A 23054-nucleotide genomic window follows, 5' to 3' on the forward strand; every position below is an offset into this window, starting at 1 on the left:
GCTCCTGTTTCTCTCACCATCACATGACACCAAAGTATCTCAGGGGAACATAAGACACTCGGTTTTAAGAAGGCTGATCCAAGCCTCTTTGAATAGGTATTCTTCCATTTCCAGACTTTAATTAAATCTTTAAAATTTTCACTGGTCTACTCTGACAATTGTTGAACAAATCCTGGGTGGGGGGAGAGATTCGAGGAGGAGAGGCAAAAGAAAGGCAGTGGCTGATGTGGCACTAACCCTAAAAAAATAAAGTGAGATCTAGACAGATCATTCAATATTCAGTTGAAATGACAGACTGTTAAGGAACTGGCTGCTGGATATAAGCACCACCTTAACTTCCTACGTGAAATTTAATTAAAAAAAAAAAAGATGTTAAGAACAAGCAGGTAGCAAAACATCTGACTTCTTTTCTCAATAACCAATTTGTGTACTTTTACATTTCTCAGGAAAAGATTAACTCAAATGTCTTTTTTTTTTTTTTTTTTTTTTTTTTTTTTTTTTTTTTGCAACCTTAACTTTTTGTTTTGTTGATTTTTGGTAACTGCAAAGTCATGCCAGCCACACTGCTTGCACATTAGGTATACCCTGATTAAGTCACATCCCAGTTTTGCCCTGAGGCTGGATAAAGGGAAAGCACAACAGCAGCTTGGTATCCTGAGACACCATCCAAATAATTTCAGGCCATCTTTGGTTTCTAAACAGCTTAGAAACTGCCCTAAGTGGTATGTTTGTTACCACAAAGCAAACCAGTGACTCCTGGTAAATTGCCTTTAGTGGTTTTGGGAGAAGGGAGACTGAAACAGGAATCCTTTACAAAAAGGTGCTTGCAATAATGTTCACAAATAAGTGGTCTGATTTTCACAAGTGCTAAGCATCAAGCAAACCTCACTTGTTTACCATCGATTTAAACAAACAAACAAACAAACAAAAAACTTCAGTTAATGAAAATAACACACAGGTCTTTCTATAATCCTAGGCAGAGCAGAATTGCTGAGCTCTTTACACTTCTGCTATGGGATAAATAATGAAGAATAAAACTTTGTAATGGGAGTTTCATATATGGTTTTGTGCTACACTTTTAGAGGCCTGGCAGAGAAACAAGAATCTAGGAGTCAGGGTTATACTGGCTCTAAGCCACCTCTGGCTCTCTGATTTCAGCTCTTGGCATAATTTAGCCAGGTCCATCTGTGTCTGCTTGCCCATGGGCATCAATGCTGCCAGGAACTGCAGCTAGGCTATGTGCTACGGCCCCACTCTTCATGTATTTCACTCTCAAACACACACCTCTGTGCCAAAACTGCTAAATGCTCACTCAGTCTCAGCTCCTGAGACAAAGCTGTGGGTTTTAGTTCTCCTTTCCCAGCACAGAGGGGTAGCAGGCAAGCAGGGACAACTTTTCTCCCTCTCACTTTGAATATTTTCCAGATGTCAGGATTTTCTCCTCTTGCTCAAGATAACCTTTATCAGGCTTTTAAAGAACAGACAGTTTCTTCTACATTGTGACATATAAGCCTGCAGCCAGGGACCTAGAACATGCAACCAAGGCATGGAAGAACAAGGGCAGCAACGCCAAGACACCCAACCTGGGAAAAGAGCTTCCTCATCCTCAACAGTTCACAGACAAACTGGAGAGTCTCTCCTCAGCCTGAGCATGTTAAACCCAGGCCATATTCACAAGTAGTTTTTCAACAAAGCAACATTTTCCATAGAAATTAACCTCTGGCACACACACAACTACACCAAGCAAAAACAGATCACCAAGATATTTTTCAAGCAGCCCTAGTGAAAAAAAAATCACTTTTAATTCAAGATTCCAGTGAATATTCATGTCAAAATATTGCTCTCAGCCTCATCAAAATACTGTGAACTTTGTGGGTCCAAAACACTAAATTGCAAACCTCAAACAACGACCTATTTCACATGACTGTGCTTAGCCTCTAACTTTTTCTGCATAGTATTTTGATACTTGCCTTTTCAGTTTCCAGGCACAGCTGAAATTAAAACATGTAGATATCTAAAGAGTTAGAGAAAGTTGGCAAAGGTTTAGCTTTTAGGAGTGTAACACAGTCAATTCAGACAAAGTAGTGCTTCTGTGTGATAATTTAGAGCAGCTTTTTGTTTGTTTGTTTGTTTGTTTTGTTGTTGGTTTTGTTTTATTTTGTTTGTTTGTTTTACAATATTACCTTTCTATTCTTGTTGCAGGCCTGTTAAGCCAGAACTTAAGAATATGAATAGGAAGTCAATAAATACAGTCTGAATTCAAATTATGAGATGTCCTAGTGTGAAAGATTGGACACACTATGTATTTAAATGCATGTGTTACATATGTACAGGACTATGCATCATACCCGTGCCCTGAAGCTCTAAAAGCTTATTAGCCTTCGCTTTGATAAAGCTTAGTACTGAATGAGAGCACATTAAGAACTGGTCTCCTCTCCAAACAGATGGCTGATCCTTATGGCAGGGACAGAGAACAGGGACACAAGCTTGCTGTTCCTCAGAAAACTAAGACCTAGATGTTGGTGGGTTTTGTTGATATTTTTTTTTTACTTCAACTCTTACAAATAAAGAAAAAGAATACACAAATACATACGTACATGTTACCTAAGACAACAAGGTTCACTACTTTTCCAGTATCTATTGGACTGGAATCTTATAACGCTGGAGAATATTTATCCTATATTTATCAGATTGCTTAAAGCAAGCCCAGAATAATACAAGCTCTCTTTCTGTCAATCATCCTGTATCACACTACTAAACCTAACTAGCCCTTCTTCCAGTGTCTGTAATGTCACTGGGGGCTCTGGGTCTGCTATTTCCACTCCAGAAAGCCATTTATATCCCACAGTGGCCTCATCAACTCCACTCTCTCCTCTACCCATCTCTTGCCAGTTACAGTTACCACATGCCTGATATTTGCAGGAAAGCAGTAGGCCCTAAAGATCAAATTATCCAATGTCATTTTCTTTTACCCAGCAAAACATAAAACAATTGTACAAGAAGTGACTGCCTTGATACAATCCCCTGTCTTCCATGCTATACAGCTGCTTTACTTCTCAGCATGGATTTTGCTTCTCACTCCAGGGGCTAAACTAAGCAAGCCAGAAGAATGGAAGCAAATGAAAAAAAAAAAAAAAAAAAAAAAAAAAAAAAAAAAAAAAAAAAGTTGAAGTGAGAAAAGAGAAAAAAAAAGAAAAAGAAAAAAGAAAGAACTTTTCTACTTTGGCCTTGGCAGTCAGCCAGAGAGCAAAAACAGATTTATAGCTGTTATGGTAAACAATTTAAAACTAAGGCACCCAGCTATCTGTAGTCTGTCAACATCAATTTCATCCTTTAAACACACTCCAAAACTTCCATTCCACTTTGAAAACTCATTTCCCTTGCCTTATCTACTGGAAATATTTGGTAAGTGTTTTCAAGCTAGATGGCAGTTGACTTTCTCAACGTCCAGTAGGTAGGTGCCTTTCTCAAGCACCTGCATATTCTGTTGCTTCAAGTCATATAAGAAGAAGAGAACTGGACTGCTTACTTTTCTCTTTTGGAAAGTGGCTTGCCAGTCTAGAAGCAAGATCTCTCTAAGATGCCAATTTGTAGTCTCATGGTGCATAAGAACATTTTGCATGTTACTGTCTGCCAAAATAACATGTCAGCAGGGTGAATATCCTCAGCATCTCAGTTGAGATGCTACAAAATCCTTAAGAGCCCTCATTCTGAGGGCTCAGGGGCAGGTGGGTGGGAAAAGAGGAAGCTCAAATCCCACCCCATCCACTCTGGGGATCTATATCCTGAATAACAGAATTATTTGATAATAAGTACTGACGAGAGAAAAAAACATCCTACAGGATACAGTACAGGATGTACTCTATTTCTATCACATACTGAAGGGGCAGAAACACAAACCCACCACCTCAGATGTGCCTGCTGTTGTTAAAACCCCTTAGCAATTCAGCATCTCAACAGCATAGGCTGGAGACTTCATTCTGGAAGAAAAAATAAGAACTATTTGCATTGTACTCACATGCACAAATAAGGTCATACACATGCAAATCAAAATCAAATTCTAGTTTCTTCCTCTTCTAATTACACTCAACAAGAGCAGAAGCAAAAGACAATGTCTTAAAGCTCAGTATTCCTGGGAAAGGGGTTGTCAGGATGATGTGTCTAGGTTGTGTAAGTACCAAATACTAATGACTATTGAAGACATTTTAGTAAGTAAAAAACATGTTTTTCTACACAGCACAAGTTCTCTGTATATAAAGCTAAACTTTGGCAGTAGTGACATCAAAATCTTATTAATTAATGGAAGTGGTGATTAGAGAAGGTCTTCCCTGGATTCAGTCACTTAACAGAGACAGTACCAGTTGCTAAAAGTTCATATTAACAGTTTTCAGAATCATCTCATTTTCACTGTTTGCAGAGTTCCCTCAGGTCTGGTGGGTGCAATAACTGTAGAGGTGTGGTTCATCCCCTGATACAGCAGGGAAGGTATGTGGTAACAAGTTCCCAGTCCTGTATCTGCATCTTCAGGTGTCAGAGCAAAATGCCATGATTTTCCCATGCCCAGAGCTGTCATTGAATTGGTAACATCATGGCCAAGGTCATGCAAAACCTCCTGAATCTTGAGTTGAAAATGACTGTTCTCGGGTTTAGCCTCACATGCGCAGTCTGTGTGTGATACACCCAGGATACACCAAAAACATTTTGTGGGCCAGTCTTTGGAAAGAAGTATTTGGGTAATAATATTCCTCTCCATCCCCCATGATTTTAAGCATTGCTTTTCTCTCTAAACTGTGTTCTTTTCTTCTGCAGTTTGGTCAAGGTGTAGTTGACTGTATTCAGACATGTCTAGGAATCCGTCATCCTGGCTATGATAGGGATGAGTATCACTACAAGATACATTTCCCAGGGAAAGTGGACATGAATTAATTAACAAGGTTGGAGAGATTCAAGACTAACTTGTGAACTAACATTTGTCTAGGTGTAAGTCTTATTTCCAGTTTCATGACATGCCATTTAAGAAATTCATCTATACCCTGTATATACAGCTGGATATGATCAAGCTTGTTGTACAAGCAGCACTTGAAGGAAAAGGAAAAATTTTTCTAGAAAAAATGTCAGAGCTGGACAATTAAGTTAGCTTCCAGATAGTAACAGATACCAGCAGCATCAGGTGTCATTAAAGAAACTTTTGAAATCCCACAGGCTACTAAGCAGCACAAGGCACTAAGCAAGATTTTTATTTGCTGTCAATCTGGAAGGAGTACGAATTTCACTGGAAAGTATTTCTATCCACAGTTCTACAGTCTCCAGATTGTTCTTATATACAATGACTGTACCACAAAATAAAAATAACTATCCTGTTTTTGAGAATCTCTTTACTGAACTGTCTATATTAAGAAAATAAGAGAATCAAGCTTTTCAGGCAGGGCTTGATCTTGAAGATATAGATGTCACAGAGAAAACACACTTCTTTTTGTAAGCCAAATTCAACCATTTTAAGTGTGTTGCTATTTGTCAGGATGAAAAAAAATAATATCTGTATAGCAAGAAATGAAGCTTGAAAACAAATTACTCAAGTAATGCCACAATTCTCTTGGATTTTCATTGTTACATAGTAAGTTTTTTTAAGGAATGTGAAAGGGCATGAATATTTCTTCTCAGAACCGCAGGCACCTATCATCAAGGTAGAATTCCAAAGGAAAGCAGTAACTGCTCCTTTTTTTTTCCAACTGAAAATCTCCAGAAACAACGAAGAAGGCCAAAATATTGAAGTATATGGAGAGAATAAATATTCACATCAGGAGCATAAAGTACTTGAAATTCACTATTCACCATGTCTGAGTGCAATAGCATAGAACAATTAAGAGGTGCCTTCTTTGTCAAGAAATGGGAACAATGGAAGATTTACAGGAGCAACTATAAGATTTTAGCTACTGTGACTGCATTACACTGACAGTAATGAGAGTTTTCAAAATACAGGACCAGACTCCACATTCAGATACATCAATTTTTACTGCTCAGTCTTACTGAGGAAACTTGCTTTCACTCAAACAATTTATTACCTATTTGCTGCATTCTTATAATTACATGATTTATTTTTTTTTTGCATTCTTCAAAGTACTTTCCTATTTAACCCACATGCACCTTTCCCTTAACCATTCTCAGCTTTCTATACAGCATTTTTCCTTTTCTTTTAGTCCTCATCTTTCTTTCGCTAACATCCTTCATTTTTAATATCACTATCCTAGCAAGAGATGGAGAGCTGATTTAAGCACACCTTTTTCATGTTCCATCTTAAGGTAATAAGAATGATGCCTTACAGGCTATTTGTAAAAGTATTTAGACAACAGAAGAAAAAGGAAATGGAGCTGAGTGCAGACGCTGCATTTCATTATGTTCTAATTCTATTATAAGGACTACATGAGTGTACAGTGAAAGTGAGATATGATCTACACCATCACTCAAATAAGGCTTCACTAAAAGTAATCACTACTCATGTAGCCTCACCTGGGACTTTAAACAATAGAAGAGTCATTTGTTTAGTTGTACACAAATAGGTGGTTAAAACATACACATTTTACTCTTATGGCTTTAGCCTGTAAACTAAATCTGAACCAGAACACTAATTCACATTTTACTATCAAAACTCACCAGGACAGACTTATTGACTATTTAAGAGCTGATGCAGAGTTTTCCAGTGCAAGAGTTTTGGGGAAACACTGGAATTTTTCCGTCCTTCGCCAACCTTTAAACCTTTAAATGTTCACTATTACTAGGCAGCTCCTGCTCATTACATTCAAATGCAAGTGACCTCTTCATATTTTCCTAACTTTCACTAGATGAGCATTCCTTTTCCTTTCTGCATGCAACCTTGTATCCCAAATGCTCTTTTCACCTTGTACCACACCAAAATTTCTCTTAAAAACAAAACAACAACAACAAAACTTGTAATGTCTGTACAGTCACACTGATTTCCTGGGCAATGATCTGTTTCTTGTGGTTGAGTTAAAACACTTGGCATTTAGCCTTTTTCTTCTTTCCTCTCAGGAACTAGGTTATTATTGCCTCATAAAGCAGTGCCTGGGTGGTATTACTAGCTAATTAATGTCTATTTAGTGTAAAGAGCTTCCAGCCCCTTTAGCTGCTTTTTCTTTCTTTCTCTGACAGGGCCAGATGGCACTCTGGCCAACCTTCATCCACCCTTCACAAGCCATACACTCAATTCAGACAATGAATCTAGCAGCTTTGGAACTCATTCCCTTTACATGTGTTAGTGTTAGATGGGCAGACGCTGGAAGAGTGGTTGTTATTGCTCCAAACAATGGGTAAATAAGTGACTTCACTTAAAAGACATAGGTTAAACATCTATGAAGCAATAGTCACCTTTTCATTTTTGTACGCCGTTGTGTTATTTGTTTTTATTTTCTATCTTTCATCATAAAACAGGGTGACAAACACATACCTACAAAAAGAAATACATGGTCAACAATGAATACTTGCAACAGGCTGTAAGGCATTGATCATGCCCACCTCACCATACCATTTGATCACAGAATAAATTAGGATGATGAATCCACTCATGTTCAAAGAAAGAGTCCAATTACATTCTTCTGTGAAGCCAGCCCAGAATACTTGTCTTTTTTCAAGATCAAGCACCAGTAATCCAAGTAACTGTCTTCCCATTGGTGTCGTATGCACCTTTCACACTGATTTGATGTTCCTATTAAGATATGATCCTCCCCAGCTCCAGATTACTGCATCAAGATGCTAATTTTCATGTCCTTTACACTCCACAAATTGGTCACACATCAAAGAGCCTTCAGAAAGGGTAAGGGAAGGAGGAACAAAATGTAAAGTATCATTAACCAAATGCCATCTGAAAATTAATTAGCATGAGGCTCACCTGATTAAAAGTGTAAATAATTTTCTCTCAGAAAACCACTGCCTCAGAAACATTACAGACGAATTGTTTTTTACCCCAAAAGGTTGCGATCAGGAAAAATTCCAAATCTCACCATTATTTTTAGATAACATTCTCATCTCTACTTTCATTGAATTAAGTCATTTAAGGCATCTCTGTATTAGTAGATTTTGTCTTTTTATCTTCATTCCTCACTTCTCAGAAAGCATTATTACATCTTAGAGAGATTAAATATATATATAATTGTGCCAGAGACACTCCAAGCAGCCTGCAGCCATACTATGATCAGCTGTGGTCTAATCTGCTTTTAACATCTGAGGAGTATCACTACTGATTCATGTTTCAAAGACAAATGACTACTGAGAAAACAGCCCCAGCTGGTCAACTGACTGAATCGTTCTCTCACTGCAAATCCCATGTCACTTGCCCTAGTGACAGGATATAGGGTCTCACACTTTGAGCTGGAGGTGATGTGCAATATTTCAGGCCAAACATAAAACACTGGACAAAGATGACCTTCACAGGGTCCATGAGAACTCCATGGGTGGGAGGAGGTGTCTCCTTCATGCTCTGCCATATTCCTTTTTAGGGAACTGTACTCCAACTCATTAAAATCCTCTCTGCAAATTCTATTTGAAAAAAAAAAAAAAAATCTGAAAGGACAAACCTCTGAGCTGCTTTCAGCTGCCAAAAATATAAAAGAACTTTCTAAGCTTTTGCTTTAAAATGCCAGGTTATAAATGCTTGACTTTCCAACCTAAGTTTGGTTGGAAAGTCAAATGCTTAGTTGGAAAGTCAAATACTCAGAAGCTTGGAAATACCAGAGCTCGTGTTATCTGAACATCATGCTCCAGCCCTGTTGCACTCATACATTACAACAACCTTTAATTACATTGCCACATGCTACTTTCTTCTATTGGACTCTTGCTTTGATGTTTAAAAAGACCTGCTTAATATCCTTTTGCATTCTGTATAAGCAGCACACAGCCTCAAGGTTCATTTATCCCACACTACCAAAACTGTGCACAGAATGTAAAATGATTAATTTTCTCCTAAGCATCTCTGACAGAGTCTCCCCATAATATCCAAGTTTCTTGTGACTGTGAAATTTACCCTCGCTGTGTTCCTCTAAGGTGAGGTTGCAACATTATCTGTATTCCGCAGGTGGGAAAATGAGAGTCGGAAGAAAGAAGGCACAAACTTCCCATTAATTTTAGTAACACAACCTAAGGCACACAGGAAGCATATTACTCAGTTTCCAGTCCTTCACTCTGTTTCAAAGTCTCCTTGCAATGGCCTCCCAGCCTACTTCATAGCAGACATGCATAAAATGAGGAGCTTGTTGTTACTGGCCATTTGTGAAGTTTGTTTTTAATCTGCATCAGTCAGAAATTTTGTGGAGGAAACTGAGGAGAGAAACCAGTCCTCCAGAGTAGCTTTCAGCTGCCTTAAGTATAATATCTTGCTTTCTCCACTGCAATCCTCTGCTTCATTTACAATACATCTTTCAGCTTTGCAGCAAATGAGGCAATGTCTAAACATACTTCAGAGCATGCCCACCTGAATAACGAATAATCTGCATCAGCTCAGAACTCTAGATTCTGGAGAGAAACGGCCACCATGTCCCTAGCCTGTCTCCTTCTCTTATCTATCCTCACCCCATGTTCTCCTCTTTTTTTTTTTTTTTTTTTTTTCTTTTTCTTTTTTCTTTTTATTTTTATTTCCCGTTGTGATTTCTTGTTCTTTGCTTTCCCTGCTTCTCTCCAACAGCCCCCTAAGCCTGCACAGCAGCCTGTCTCTTCTCATCTGTTACAGCCCAAAGTCCCTGCGGGCTGACATTTTCTCCTTCACTTCCTTTTCCTCCTGTTCCCTCTTCCTCTTCCCCAGATATCTGACTGTCCTCTGGGCTCCTCCATGGCTACTTCCCATCTCCTAATGCTGCTCCCCAAGTTGCTGCATACACTCATTTGTTTTTTTTTCTACTCCTTCTTTTGTTTTTTTTTTCGTCCTATTTTCCCTGCTCCTCCATACATCTTTACCAGCCTATCCCCATTTGACCAAGATTGTTCCTCCTGTTTTTTTCCTTCCTGCTGGAGATCAGCAGCACAGTGCCCCTCCTCAGCTTCTGTGAGCCTCCTGCAGCCAGGAGTAAGCACAGAGAGACCCCACTCAAAACCTCCCTGAGCATGTACAGACACAAATTTTTGAAAACACAGCTCCTGAATCTGAGGTCTCCAACAGGTATCAACAGCCTCAGGGCAAACTCAGGAGCACAAGACAGCAAAAGGCATTTCCTCAGTATAATGGGGATACTTTTAAATGTAAAGCCTCAAAAACTTCAGTGCACTAACAGCACTAAAACTTCTCAGGAAACAATTTCTGGATTTATTTAATTTACAGAAAGTAATTTAAAGCAATACATTTTCCCCAAATCTTGTATTCAGAAACTACTGAATTTTGTTAAACTTTAAACTAGAAGAAAAAGAGAAAGATTCAAAGACTGAGTCTTACCAAAAAAAAAAAAAATCAGCCAAAACAATTACAGTTTAGAAAAGCTTTAAAGGAAACTATGCCTTACAGTAAACAGTGACAGGTACACTTTACTTTGGGCAATACTACTGTGCTGATAATTAATAAACCTACCAGATAAACATAATTGTTCCAGCTAAACAAACATTTCCAGTCACACTGGCGTAAATAAAATCATTCCTTTCATCAGTTAGAAGCAAGTCCACGTGTTGTCACCATCTCTCCACACTGCCTAGAAGTGTCTAAGCATCATTTTTCCCCCAGCTTGGTAAGACCCAAATTTCAGGCTGTCCATTCCTGTCTGATGAAAAGTGCACCTGAGTTCGCTATCCCTAGCACAAAAACAAGAACTGATCCAGAATTCCCCCAGAGTAATGGGGGAAAGCCTGGTGAGCATTTTCTGTCAGTGAAACTGCAGATTACCATTCCTTCCCACAAAAAATCCTCCTTTCAGCAGCATCCATTTTGCTGCGAAGTTTCTGGTTTGTAGCTGTGCAGCTACAAACTCCCATCCACACTGTATCTGCCCTGAAGCAGTACTCAGCAGGCACCATGCAGCCTCAGTTTGAGCACATCTGAGACAGAACACCTGGTTTCAAAAATCTAAAGTTGAAGGACCAAAAAGCTGAGAAACACTTCTAAAATGGGCTAGAAGAATTAGAAACAAAGCAAACAGGATCACAGAGTCCATAGCCTATTTTTTGAACTTTAAAGCTTTTCCTCTCCTAGGACAATGCTTTTATTCCAACTGGAGTTTTTATAATTTATTATTCCTTAAGAAATATTTTTAAAACATACTAGTGTAGAAACTGATGCTCATTTTACTGAATCTTTGATGAAGACACAATTTTGTATACCTTCTTAAAAGGACAAAGCTGCACATTTTATTTAAACATTTAATGACCTAAGATGTCATTACTTTAAAAGCTATTTTACAAACATCTTGCTCAAGAGCTTTCATCATGGTCATGGCAGCCAAAAGGGCCAACCATACACTGGTGTGCTTCAGGCACGGCATTGCTAGCCAGTTGAGGGAAGTGACTGGCCTGCTGCGCTCTGCCCTGGTGCAGCCTCATCTCAACTGCTGTGTGCAGTTTTGGGTGCCTCAATGTAAGAAGGAGATAAAACTATTAACATCCAAAAGAGGGTTACAGAGATGGTGAAGGGTCTATGAGGAGTGGCTGAGGCCCCTTGGTTTGTTCAGCCCAGAGCACAGCAGGCTGAGGGGAGGCCTCATGGCAGCCTGCAGTTCCCTCACGAGGGGAGCGGAGGGGCAGGCGCTGAGCTCTGCTCTCTGGGGACAGTGACAGGACCCGAGGGAACGGCATGGAGCTGGGACAGGGGAGGGTCAGGCTGGGGGTTAGGGAAAGGTTCTACACCCAGAGGGTGGTCGGGCACTGCAACAGGCTCCCCAGGGCAGTGGTCATGGCACTGAGCCCGACAGAGTTCAAGGAGTGTTTGGAGAGACTCTCAGGCTTGATTTTTGGGTGGTCCTGTGTGGAGCCAGGAGCTGGACTCAATGATCCTTGTGGGCCCCTTCTAACTATGTATATTCTATGTTTATCAGCAGCAAAACCACTGTTTAATCATAGAATCACAATGTCTGAGTTGGAAGGGACCCATAAGGATCATCGAGGCCAACTCCAGTCATCCTATACCTGCAATGATATCACTGGCTAAAGACAATATGAAAATTATTGCCTACAGCTTTGAAAGTAAGCAGTAATTGTAGAAGTTTCTGCTTTTGCATGTTGCATCAGAATTACCTTAAGGGTGAGTGCATCGGTCTTTTTCATTAACAATTGTTGTGAAGGTTCCTACTGGAACATCAGACATCCTAAAATAATGTATTTACTTTTGGAAATACGGATATACATTTTTAAGAGAGTGGAGTGACACGGAGGGGGGGGAAATAAATAAATAAAAAAAAAAAGTAACAATTAAACAAATAAAAATACCAAAGGCAAGAACATATAATAATGGAGAAAGAGGATGAAACAGAAGTGATTAAAAAAAGAGAAGAATTAGAACGACTTCTGTTATTTTGGCATGTCAGCACAACTCAATAGCTTAAAAAAGCCACTAGTCTGTGGTGATGGTGACAGTGTGTCATCAAGCAGAGAAATGCAGAGGGCTCTTACTGCAGCATATGGGTCTGGCTGGCGTCCTTTTGTTTGTCAGGTACCTCGTAGTGTGGGGAAATCTTGCCGAGGCCACTGTCGCTCAGCATCCTCTTTCGAACTGCAGGGTTCCATCGATCTGATATTCTAGGGAGGGAAAAATGAAGAGAAAGGCATTCAACTCCAGAAATTACTTTGCATGCACCACTTTGAAGCTCTTTTATGTCTGTTTGTCCCCACGATTTTTCAGCCCACAGCAAGCTAGGTTAGCTAAATTCACTCTAAGTACAAGACTCTTCCTACAGAAGATAAGGAACATTTCTGGTCTGCCCAGAGGATGAGAAGAAAGAGACATTTCACCACCATTCTGAGGCTCAAAGGACTTCATGGACTTATATACTGGTATCAAAGCCTTGACCATGCAGAGAACAGCTTTGTAACTTGTTAGATACAGATTTATGCCAGGGGCAGATGTTCTGTGAGGGTGTGAGGACATTGAAAGGTGCTGAAGATACCTCTTTAGTCCTGCTGTTTGCTTCAGGATGTGTAATACAGTAGATTTTACTCTGCTGTCCTTCTGACATTACCATTGCTGCACCTGATCCTGTCCCCAAGTCCCCACCCTTTACCATAACACCCCCACCCTCTTCTGAAAAGGGGACCAGAAAAGGAATGCCCAACTCTAATGTGGCTGCTGAAGGCCAGATTCTAGCACCACTCACCCAGAGGCCTGCTCCACTACCAGATCAGGCATTCCGGGTGGCGTCCCCCCCTGCTGTGACATTACCAGCTCTGGGTCCAGAATAAAAATCTCGTCCTGCGAAATTTCCGTCACAAAGTGCAAATGTTCCTGTCGGAGTGATATAAGGAACAGATAACAAACCTGTGGCATCACTGGTCAAACAGAAAGCCCAAATGGCTACAGGAAACCTGGCAGTAGATCAGTCTGAAGAGCATTCATGTGACTCTGTGTGTGTATTTATTTAAGTGCATACATATACACACACAGTAACAGCAATGCTACTGTGGTTGTAAATAAGCAATTCTTAGATTTTAAACAAAACAAGATTCCCAACCAACAAGCTTCACATTCACAGCAACACTTAAAAGGCTGTTGCTCAGTGACTCAGGCCCTGTCAACGCCATTCAGCTGAAAACTGGACGTCTACCCAAAAAGCTGAGGTTTGCATTTCCAAATGAGAACCATCATCTAAGATCTGCCCTCAGCTGACATCTGACAGGATTTTTCATAGTTTGCAGGTATTTTCTCAACCCTCAATTGCTTGTATATTCTGTTTTTGCATCTCCATTACCAAAGCTCTCTTTCTCAATCCCTCTTTTCTGTTATTGACACAGAAGTCCCATTGTCTTTCAAAAACACTGAGTGTGAGTAGGCCTGTCTAAGTAGGTGGATGGACAGGAAACTTCCGACATTTTGTGCACAGGGACCATCACATAGTATTGGTCTTTTGCCCACAGAAACATAGGGCGATGAAGTAGGAGGGAAGGATGGCAATTTGTACAGAGTCAGAATTAAAGAAATGCAGAATAAACCAGACCGAATGACACTGTCCAGTTTAACCTATAGCAGCATCTTCTTCATCTTTGCTTTACAAATGTTAAAGCACAACTTCATTAAAGCATGTATATGGCTGTGTGCAAAGGCCCTTGGTGGCTATATGCAGACACTGAACCTGGGACCTCTGAGCTAAAGTCACAGCTTCTTCTGCTTGAACTAAAACGCCAGCTGCATATGTCCACGTAATTCAAAAACTGCTTACATAGTTCTTAGGGGGACCAGGTGCAAATGACCAATAGGTGAAGCAACAGTTTACACTTAATGCTGAGCCACTAATTGATCTGTTCTGGCTACAAACCAGGAACACCAAAAGCTCTGTAAAATTTTCAGTGTCTTTCAGAAAATAAATTCAGATTGGCAGATCTACACCACAGGTTTGAATCTAATGAAACTACATGCTGTTTTGGGTTTCCTTGGGAATATTTGATACAGCTCTGCTCATCATTCTCAACTTGTAACATCACATTAATTTCCACAGCTATTTCATGTCACGCAGAGGATCAGGTCTTCTGGTGACCAAAAACATCATTAGTGAAAAGATAAAATCAAATAAGCTAGTGTCACACAGATACCCTTAGAAAGACATGATAAGAATGACAAATATAGAAAATCCTGATTTGTATATCAGGTTGGCAGAAAAGCACACCATCAGCAGATATAAATCTTCAGTGAGCTCAGTGAAATTATGTGAATTATATCAACTAAAAAAAAGGCCCAGAGTTTTTTCTCTGATTTTCACAAGGCATCAGCAACATCCTAGAATACATGAAAGCAATGGCAGATAATTCATTTTAAGCTGCATGTGGCATAGCTTTAGAAAAAGATTTATAGAAACAGTAACCAAATAGAGATTTACCTGAGATCTGTCAATGCGGTAAAAACGATCAGCAGAAGTTGCTGCAAGGAAAACAAACAAGAAAGCAGCAGTGAAGCAAGTGGTCTGAGCAGGACTGCATGAACAAGATGGGCTGAACTGACATCAGCACCATGTAAAGACAATCTCTGTGTCAGTGAAGTGACATGGGTTTCATAAGAATATAATTTGATTCATTCATCATTTCCATATTTCTACCCCATTAAATGATGAATTTAAATGTTGGGCTTAACAAAACAAATATTCACTGAAAGTACTGACTTGAAATAAATAGTTAAAAATGCAAGAAAATTGGGTTTCAGGCATATAAGAAGACTTAATTACATTAAAATGTGTGACAGGAAGAGATGCATTCTTCCAATGACAGTAGAGCAAGCACATCGTAGAATTTATAGGTCTAATAGTATTAATTCAAATTTTGAATCCAAAAAAAATTGTAATGTGCTTGGAATCTCCTTGTAAATTAAATGCTCAAATATTCAGCCTGAATTACCAATACACTCAGGAAAATTTATTCTGCTCATGAACAGCACATGAAAATCACACACAGTGATTAGAGAGAGTCACTAAATGAAGTCCTAATATGAATTTTGGCATTGCCAAATAATCTATTTTGATAAAACCAGAAGTATTTTATCTCCTACAATTCACTTCATCAGATGCATTTTGTTGTTGTTGTTTCTGCTTTGCATTTAGTTTGGCCAGTGAAATCACAGATTTGTTCATTCTGGGCTTTTGACACAGCAGTGCAGTAATATAGCATTTTAATTTTTGGCATTTCAAGGGAATATCAAATACCTAAAGACAAAAACTGAATGCATCTACCCAACCAGCTTTATCTGAAAACCAAACAGATCCTAAATGCATGTTTTATCAATTTCCCTCATGAGAGACAAGGAAAAGTGATTAGAAACCATCAAGGAGAAACTGGTTTTGTTTTGAACAATAAAAAATCAGTCACCACATGCTGAAGCTTCTGCAAAAGCAGATGCCATCCATTTTGGCTGCTAATTCTAGTGCTCTGGAACCTGATGTAAAGCCCAGTTAAGCTGTCTGCTTTGGCAAAGTTTGGGTCAAATACAAGAGTTACATGAAGTGCACTCTTAACAGGGGAGGGCAACACTTTTCCATCACCTAAACGCTGCAGTACTTACACAGAAAAGGGAATGAAGAACATTGTCTTGCTGACAGCAGTGTGCTGCCACAACCACCTGCACTATGAGTCCAGATACTGCCACGTGATAAGGGCTGCATCACAGCATAGACGCTAATAACACAGATCCCAAACCACCTGTGGAAGAACATGACTCCTTGGGGCAACAATGCTACAGAAGACACTTTGATTGCTAAATGAAGGCCCTGTTTCATTTTTCAGAGGAGAAAGGGAGACACACAGCTCTCTTTTCAACTGCTCAGCATAGCAAGAAAGAAAGCTACCCCTTCATGGTGGTACTCTTAGATGCGTTATCCTCCACATCTGCATCAGAAGCAAGCACTATGCTAGGCACAACAGAAGGGAGATGCACTTACCATCTAGGAAGCACCATCTAGGAGAGAGCCTCTGAACAGAAAGGACTCTTGGGAAAGAGCTTTCTTGGTCCTGGATAGGGCAGGGAAATGACATAAAATAAAAAACAAATCTCTTAAAAGGACTATTTCCTAGTATCCACTTTTTTACTTTTCTCTGCTGATATCACACGATTTGCAATACCTGCATAACTCAAATTCCCTGGATATGTTCCACACTGACATCAAGGTTTTAATGTATTATAACAATTGTTATAATTAATGTAGATAATATAATGTATTATAATAATTGTTATAATTGTTAGAATTATATTTAATGTATTATAACCAATTTAATGTATTATAACAAGAGAGCAAACAATTTACTCTTTGTAAGTAAACTTCAACTACATCCTCAGCTATCTTCCCTTCAGCTCAGCAAGACCAAAAAGTGTTGCATCAAAACTAGCTTTCTCAGTTGTCTACAGCTCCCTTTATTTGTAGGGACAGGAAAAGAGAGGGAGGTGAAAGAGAAGGTCAAAGATACACATCAGTAACAAACAACAGCTATGAACTCTAATTACTATGCTTGTTTGATGTGTGCCTGTCATTTTCATTTATCCCAGAGCAGTGTTTTTATGCCCTTTCCCACCTCTGTCAATCTGCCACTCAAAGCAATTGCCCACTTTGCTTGTTCCTAGTATGTCCCAAATGCACATCAGGGTGAAAAAAAAAAAAAAATAATGTTATTCTCTGCATCCAAAATACAGACAGTGTAGGCATGGGGACCACCATCAGCCAAGACAGCAGACATCCTGCATCAATATATTCCCATTCTGGCTAAAAAGACCTGCTCCTTGGGGGCCAAGGAACATTACTTCAAGAACCAAACCAAATGTCTGGGGAGGAACAAAGGACTTCAGACCGCCTGCCCTTTGCTTTCTCAGCTCTCACTGAGCTGGAGACAAAAGGGATCTCAGAATGAAGGTGGCCATGGCTCTGTGCCATGCTGCCAGTGGATGGCCAGCTAACTTCCTAAAGCCACTGAAACACAACATCAAAACACAGATTTGCACAAGACAAATCACAACAGCATGGATTGTGGACACCCACACACAATTTGCATAGAGGGAGATTCTTTCCTTGTTTATATCTTAGGCAATAAAATCAGCACACCTTCAAATGATGTAAATTCAGGCACATACTGGCTCAAGATTGAAGTTTATTCCTCCTGAAGACGACAGACTATGGGCAGATATACCAGTGTGCAAGGCAAAAAAATGAAAAGTGGAAGCAATGGGGAGGAAAAGTGCCTTTAAGAAAAGTACCTTTAAGAAAAGCACTGTGCTTTGCACAGAAATCACAGGATGCAAATAATCCATGTATATTCATAACATAGAGAGGTGACCACAGACTAGGATACAATCTCACTAGGACTTGCCAGAATATCGTGAACAAGGTCACCACCTTTCCTGACTGCAGGATTCAGGACAAATGACTTCTGTTTTGGAGATTGTACAGCTATATTTAGTGAGTAGTCATTTAAAGGTCTAGCATCAGAAAGCAAAGGCTGGCTGAAGGAGGAAGTTCCAAAAACAGATTTCAAACAATCATGGGTTTTCAGCCAGCCTTCTAACAGGGCTATGAACATTTAACCACTAGCATAACGCAGAAATCCACCCTACAGCTCATGCTTCAAAGTTACCACTCCAGTCTGAACTACAGCAGACTTTTAGAAAGGCATCTAGCCTAGGTGATAGACTCCAAGAGACAAAAAAAAAAAACACCAATCCCTCAGGCAGCTGGCATCATGTCCATGGTTTAAAGGAGGAAAGTGAGACTGCTTTGTATACAAGAGGGAAAGTGCAGAAACACCACAACAGAAATCGAAAGTTTATGCTACATCATGCACATCCAACACACCCGGAACATTCATACAGATTCTCAAAGGTTTGAATTATTTTATATATTTATATAAATAAATATATAAAATATATTTAACTTAATTAAAAATATATAATTAACTTAATTAAAAATATATATAACTCTGGTTATACTGCCTGCTGTCTATATCATCAAGAAACCCTAGAAGTATTAGCTATTTCTTGTCAATTTATCTTACATTTTGCAAATCTGACATATTCCTAATACATTTCTAATCCAAATTGCCATGCATCAGAAAAAGTTAAGAAAAAAATAAAGAATATGTCCACAGAAAAATGGCTGTTTCACTGGTTCTCTTCCCCAGACTGCCCACTCATGACTCAGTAAGACTGAGAGGAAGAAGCTAATTGCTTTCTTCAACCTGAGGAAAATCTCAGAGAATACTGAAGGAAGTTGTCATTTCCATTTGAGGGGATAAAAAGATTTCCAAACTGATTACAGAACAAATGGTGCCCTCATATGTCAAGAGACAGACCTCACTCTTTGATTTACATAAAGGTATCTGACACATTTTCAGCTGAGAAAAAAAAAAAAAAGAGGTTGTGTTGACGTTGTATGGATACAAGCGAGTCTTTGGTATCCCTATATTCCCAGTCAGCAGAGTGTCTGCATGCACTAAGTGTTGTTTTCAGGCAGGTGTGATGACAATTAGCACTTTAAATTTTGATAGATACTCATTTCTCAGCCAGGTGAACTGATCTCAGTGCCTGGCATGATGCCACTGCAAAATGTTAACAATTTTATCTGGTATCATTACAGGTTTTGTATGATTCATATTATTAGCTTCTGCCACTGGGATTGACTGAAACTTCCTATTATTGCCTTTCCTTTCTGGTTATCCAGGACAGAAAAGCAAAGACAGCTCCAGACAGCTCATGTGGCTTCTTCTCAGTGCCCTAGACTTTGGAACTTGGCTATTGTCCTGGCAACAGATCTTGTCTGCAATGTTACAGCTTCTTACAGATTTTTCTCAAAACAAACAAACAAACAACAAACAAACAAACAAATAACAACAACAACAACAAAAACAAATCAGAAGAGATTCATGAATCTATATCATGAATCTGCATCTATAGCCACTCTGACAAAAATCAAACCTCAGTTCTATCCCATATTTAGACTCACAGATTCTACTTGATCCCTTAAACATTGCCCTAATGTACTGGTTTTGTCTCCAACTTCTCTGCATTACAGGAGAGATGAAGAGGACAGCATAAAACTCAACAACGTGAACTATTTCTGCAGATATGGACCAAAAAACATATCTCAGTCATTGAAACGTCAGGTTTAAAATACACTTATTTCTTTCTCTAGTATGGGTTTATTGAGTTGTGGGATTTAGGTCTACTTCTATCACAGCTGAGGTGTATGTTTGAGAATCAAGGGCTTTCTGAAATCCACTACATTTGCTAACTTCAATATATCTAAATGCATAAAGCTGTATGTGTCTTAATATTTACCCCACTATTTGAGTAAAGGTTTGGGCTGAGATACAAAGGAAAGAAGGAAGAAAGCACCCAAAGATAATTATTCATATGAGAGTGGTAGATGATATGAACAGGAGACATGAGTAAAAGTTTTTAGAGCTGGTACAATGGGAAAATGAAGATAGTGATAATGCTGGTAAATGTAAATGTAAGTCACAAACTGCATGGGCTCTTTTGAAGAATCTCCTACAGCTCAAAAGAAGAACTAACTTGGGAAGTCTCAGGCCCATGAGAATAATATTTCTTGTACATTTAGCTTGTTAGAGAAAGAAAGCAGAATGAAGAACAACTCTAGCATCATTTTTCTCATTTGCACTCAGGCTTGCTGATATTGTTTTTGCTGACTCCACATGTGTTAAGCTGCAGAGGAATCACACAAGAAAACCATGTTTATGAGACCTAAAAGAACCCGTGACACCTTATTAGTGAGATAAGAAGTTTCATCAACTCAAGAACTTTTTCATACCCTTTATCCCCTGTTTTTCTCCCCTTCTGTAATTTATAGAGAGATGCCAGCAAATGTGGAACAAACTTCAAATTAACCTAGCAAGACAGTTTGTAGAAATGATCTGCTGAGAATAAAACAGTATTTGAAGAATTCAGGATAAACAAGTACTGAAGACAAAACACAGAGGGGGTGCATTCAAAAAGCAGCATCGTAAAAAATTGATAGCAAGTTAGGGATCTCACACTGATGAGCACCAGAGGAAATGGCTGGGCAATTAATTTATATACTGCTGTAACTGCAGAGGTTAGAGCCAACTATGGGGCTGATTTCTGACATTTCATTCTCTGTTTTGGCCCTCACCATATGCACAGATTTAGTTCTTCATTTTACCTCAGGCAGTTTCCTACACATGGAACAGTCAGCAGCCACTCAGGTTAATTTATAGGGAGTGGAACAGAATAATACATGCTGGTTTATTAGGCAATTCACTAGACACTAATGTTGTGCTAAAACTCAGTTCCAGGGCAATGATTGACACAAATGTCAAAAATATGAGGTTAAATTTGGATGCTGAAATGCAGAAACAAACCATGAACTGGTATGAAAAAGACAACTTTAGAAAACCATGCCAAATCTGCATTTTCTCATAGTGTCTTCCTAGTTTCAGCAAATTTACTGGCAGTCCTGCCAAACTGGAATTCTGTATCACCCAGGTAATCATTAAGCCCTGAGAAATCATCTACAGTTTCACCACTATGCATTCTTATCCGCTGGATCTCTGCATGTTTTCTCAGTGAACACATTCCTGCTGATCCCAACAAGACTTTCATTGTTAAACCTAGGAAAAGGCTATCAACACCGTGCAAGCTTCAGTCTTGTGGTCCCAGGCACCGTGTCAACTGACCATTGTTTGTGTCAAGTCTCTGCACTAATGTCAAGTTAGCTGAGGAGTCAGTAGAGTTAGTCTAAATTAGTTTACTCCCAAATAAAGCACTGTGCAGTGCAATATTTTACTGAGAGTAATATGTGCTCTTGAACAATGCTTCCAACTATAAAGCCAAGTTCTGTATTTTATAAACTGTAGAATATAGCTCTAAAGCACACAAAGAACACAATTTTGAAAACTAGCCACCTAGAAATAGAATGTCATCACATACAAAAGACAGATTCATGTTCAGAATGGATCCAAAAATTACTCTGCAGATTATGTTAAATGAGAGGTAGATGACTGTGGTGCACAGAATTATTAGAGGTTAGGCCTTCTAGTACACCTCTTTTCTCAGTGGTAGACATTATTACTACATCTATGCAATATAACATGTTGTTCCATTTCTCAGAGAAACAATTTTACTTCTGTCATTTGTCCTAAAGCAAACATTTTCCCAATCACTTCAAGAGGCAAGGCACATCATGTTGTGTTAATTTTAAAGATTCCATAAGGTTGCAAGGAAAAGGATTGTCCTAGGGAAACCAGAATGAACTTCCATCATTTGGGGGCAAGTGATAATCAAAAATTCCTCTAACATGTTTTCTCATAAAAAGAAAATCTGGGTTCAAATGCAGAGTGCAGTTTACATTGTTTAGTGTCTTTTTTCTTTTTCCTTTTTTTTTTTTTTTTTTCTCATTTAATAAAAAGAAAGTTCATCTTACCTGGTAGTGAACTCTCTGTGTAGTAGAAGATACCGACTGTAGGTCCTAGTAGGAGGATGAAAGACATGCCAATGATGAAAAAAATAAATTATCAGAAGTTATTTACAGTTCTGCTATATGAAGTGGTTGGGCAAACACCATAAAATAATTTTACAAGTATTTCTCATTGTTTTTAAGGGCATTAAACAACTGCCAAAGAATAGCTATGGAAAGCTCACTTAAAGCTTAGATTTGCATGCATTTGGTCAAAAAAGAAAAAAAGAAAAAAAAAAAAAAAAGATGTCTACAAAAACTTTTACAAAGGTTATGTTAATGGATCTTTACCATATCATAGACGTATTTGTTCCATAAAATCTAAATTTAGAAATATCAGCAGCAAAATGAAATAAAAATGCTATAAGCCCTAAATCATTTTTGCAAATATTTCTGAGCAATTAATATACTAAAGAAAACCACTGGAAATTCTCCCTGTTTTAAGACAACCTCATGCCAGAGAGGTCATATCAGAATGACTGTGCTGCTTAGCAGGCTTCAGGAATCTAATTTATTTTGACAGATATTTTGTCATACAATTTTAGCTTATGATGTAGCCTACCAAAAATCCTGACCTACAGGCTACAGCTCCCCATTTAGCATGCAAGTTGGCAGAGTGCAGAAGGCCTTGGCACCTCCATTCCCAGCATATGGGACTGAGCCAAATCAAGCCAAATAAATAAATAAATAAATTAGACCCTTGCAAAAGGCTGGAAAAACACAATTCATCCACAACCACTGTGGGTAATTCATTTTCTAGCTATGCTTCCTCCATCGCTGCAGAACCACTCTCCATCAAATACTGTCCATATTAGGCAGTTTTGAACTCAGTCTGAGATCACATGTGATTTGTAAACTGCTGTGAACATCATCCCAATTATTTTATTGTATTTTTCCATCATCAGATACCTTAAGTATTTAACATTGCTTTACAGTAAGCTTTTATGCCCAATAATAGTCATA

At 38.9% G+C, this 23054-nt stretch overlaps 1 protein-coding gene across 4 annotated transcripts in view; it reads right to left on the reverse strand.

Annotated features, from left to right (window-relative positions):
• The window catches only part of DGKI (diacylglycerol kinase iota), a 174806-nt gene that overhangs the window by 37110 nt on the left and 114642 nt on the right, over nucleotides 1–23054 (reverse strand). For all 4 annotated transcript variants that reach the window (XM_084303472.1, XM_084303471.1, XM_084303474.1 and 1 more), the window contains 5 exons: nucleotides 22059–22103; nucleotides 16554–16623; nucleotides 15006–15046; nucleotides 13293–13420; nucleotides 12592–12717 (listed from right to left, as the gene is read on the reverse strand). In XM_084303472.1, coding sequence (XP_084159598.1) covers nucleotides 12592–12717; nucleotides 13293–13420; nucleotides 15006–15046; nucleotides 16554–16623; nucleotides 22059–22103 — 410 coding nt within the window. The remainder of the gene's footprint in view (nucleotides 1–12591; nucleotides 12718–13292; nucleotides 13421–15005; nucleotides 15047–16553; nucleotides 16624–22058; nucleotides 22104–23054) is intronic.

This window comes from Netta rufina, assembly GCF_964035555.1.
Source record: "Netta rufina genome assembly, chromosome: 1".
Lineage (NCBI taxonomy): Eukaryota > Metazoa > Chordata > Aves > Anseriformes > Anatidae > Netta > Netta rufina.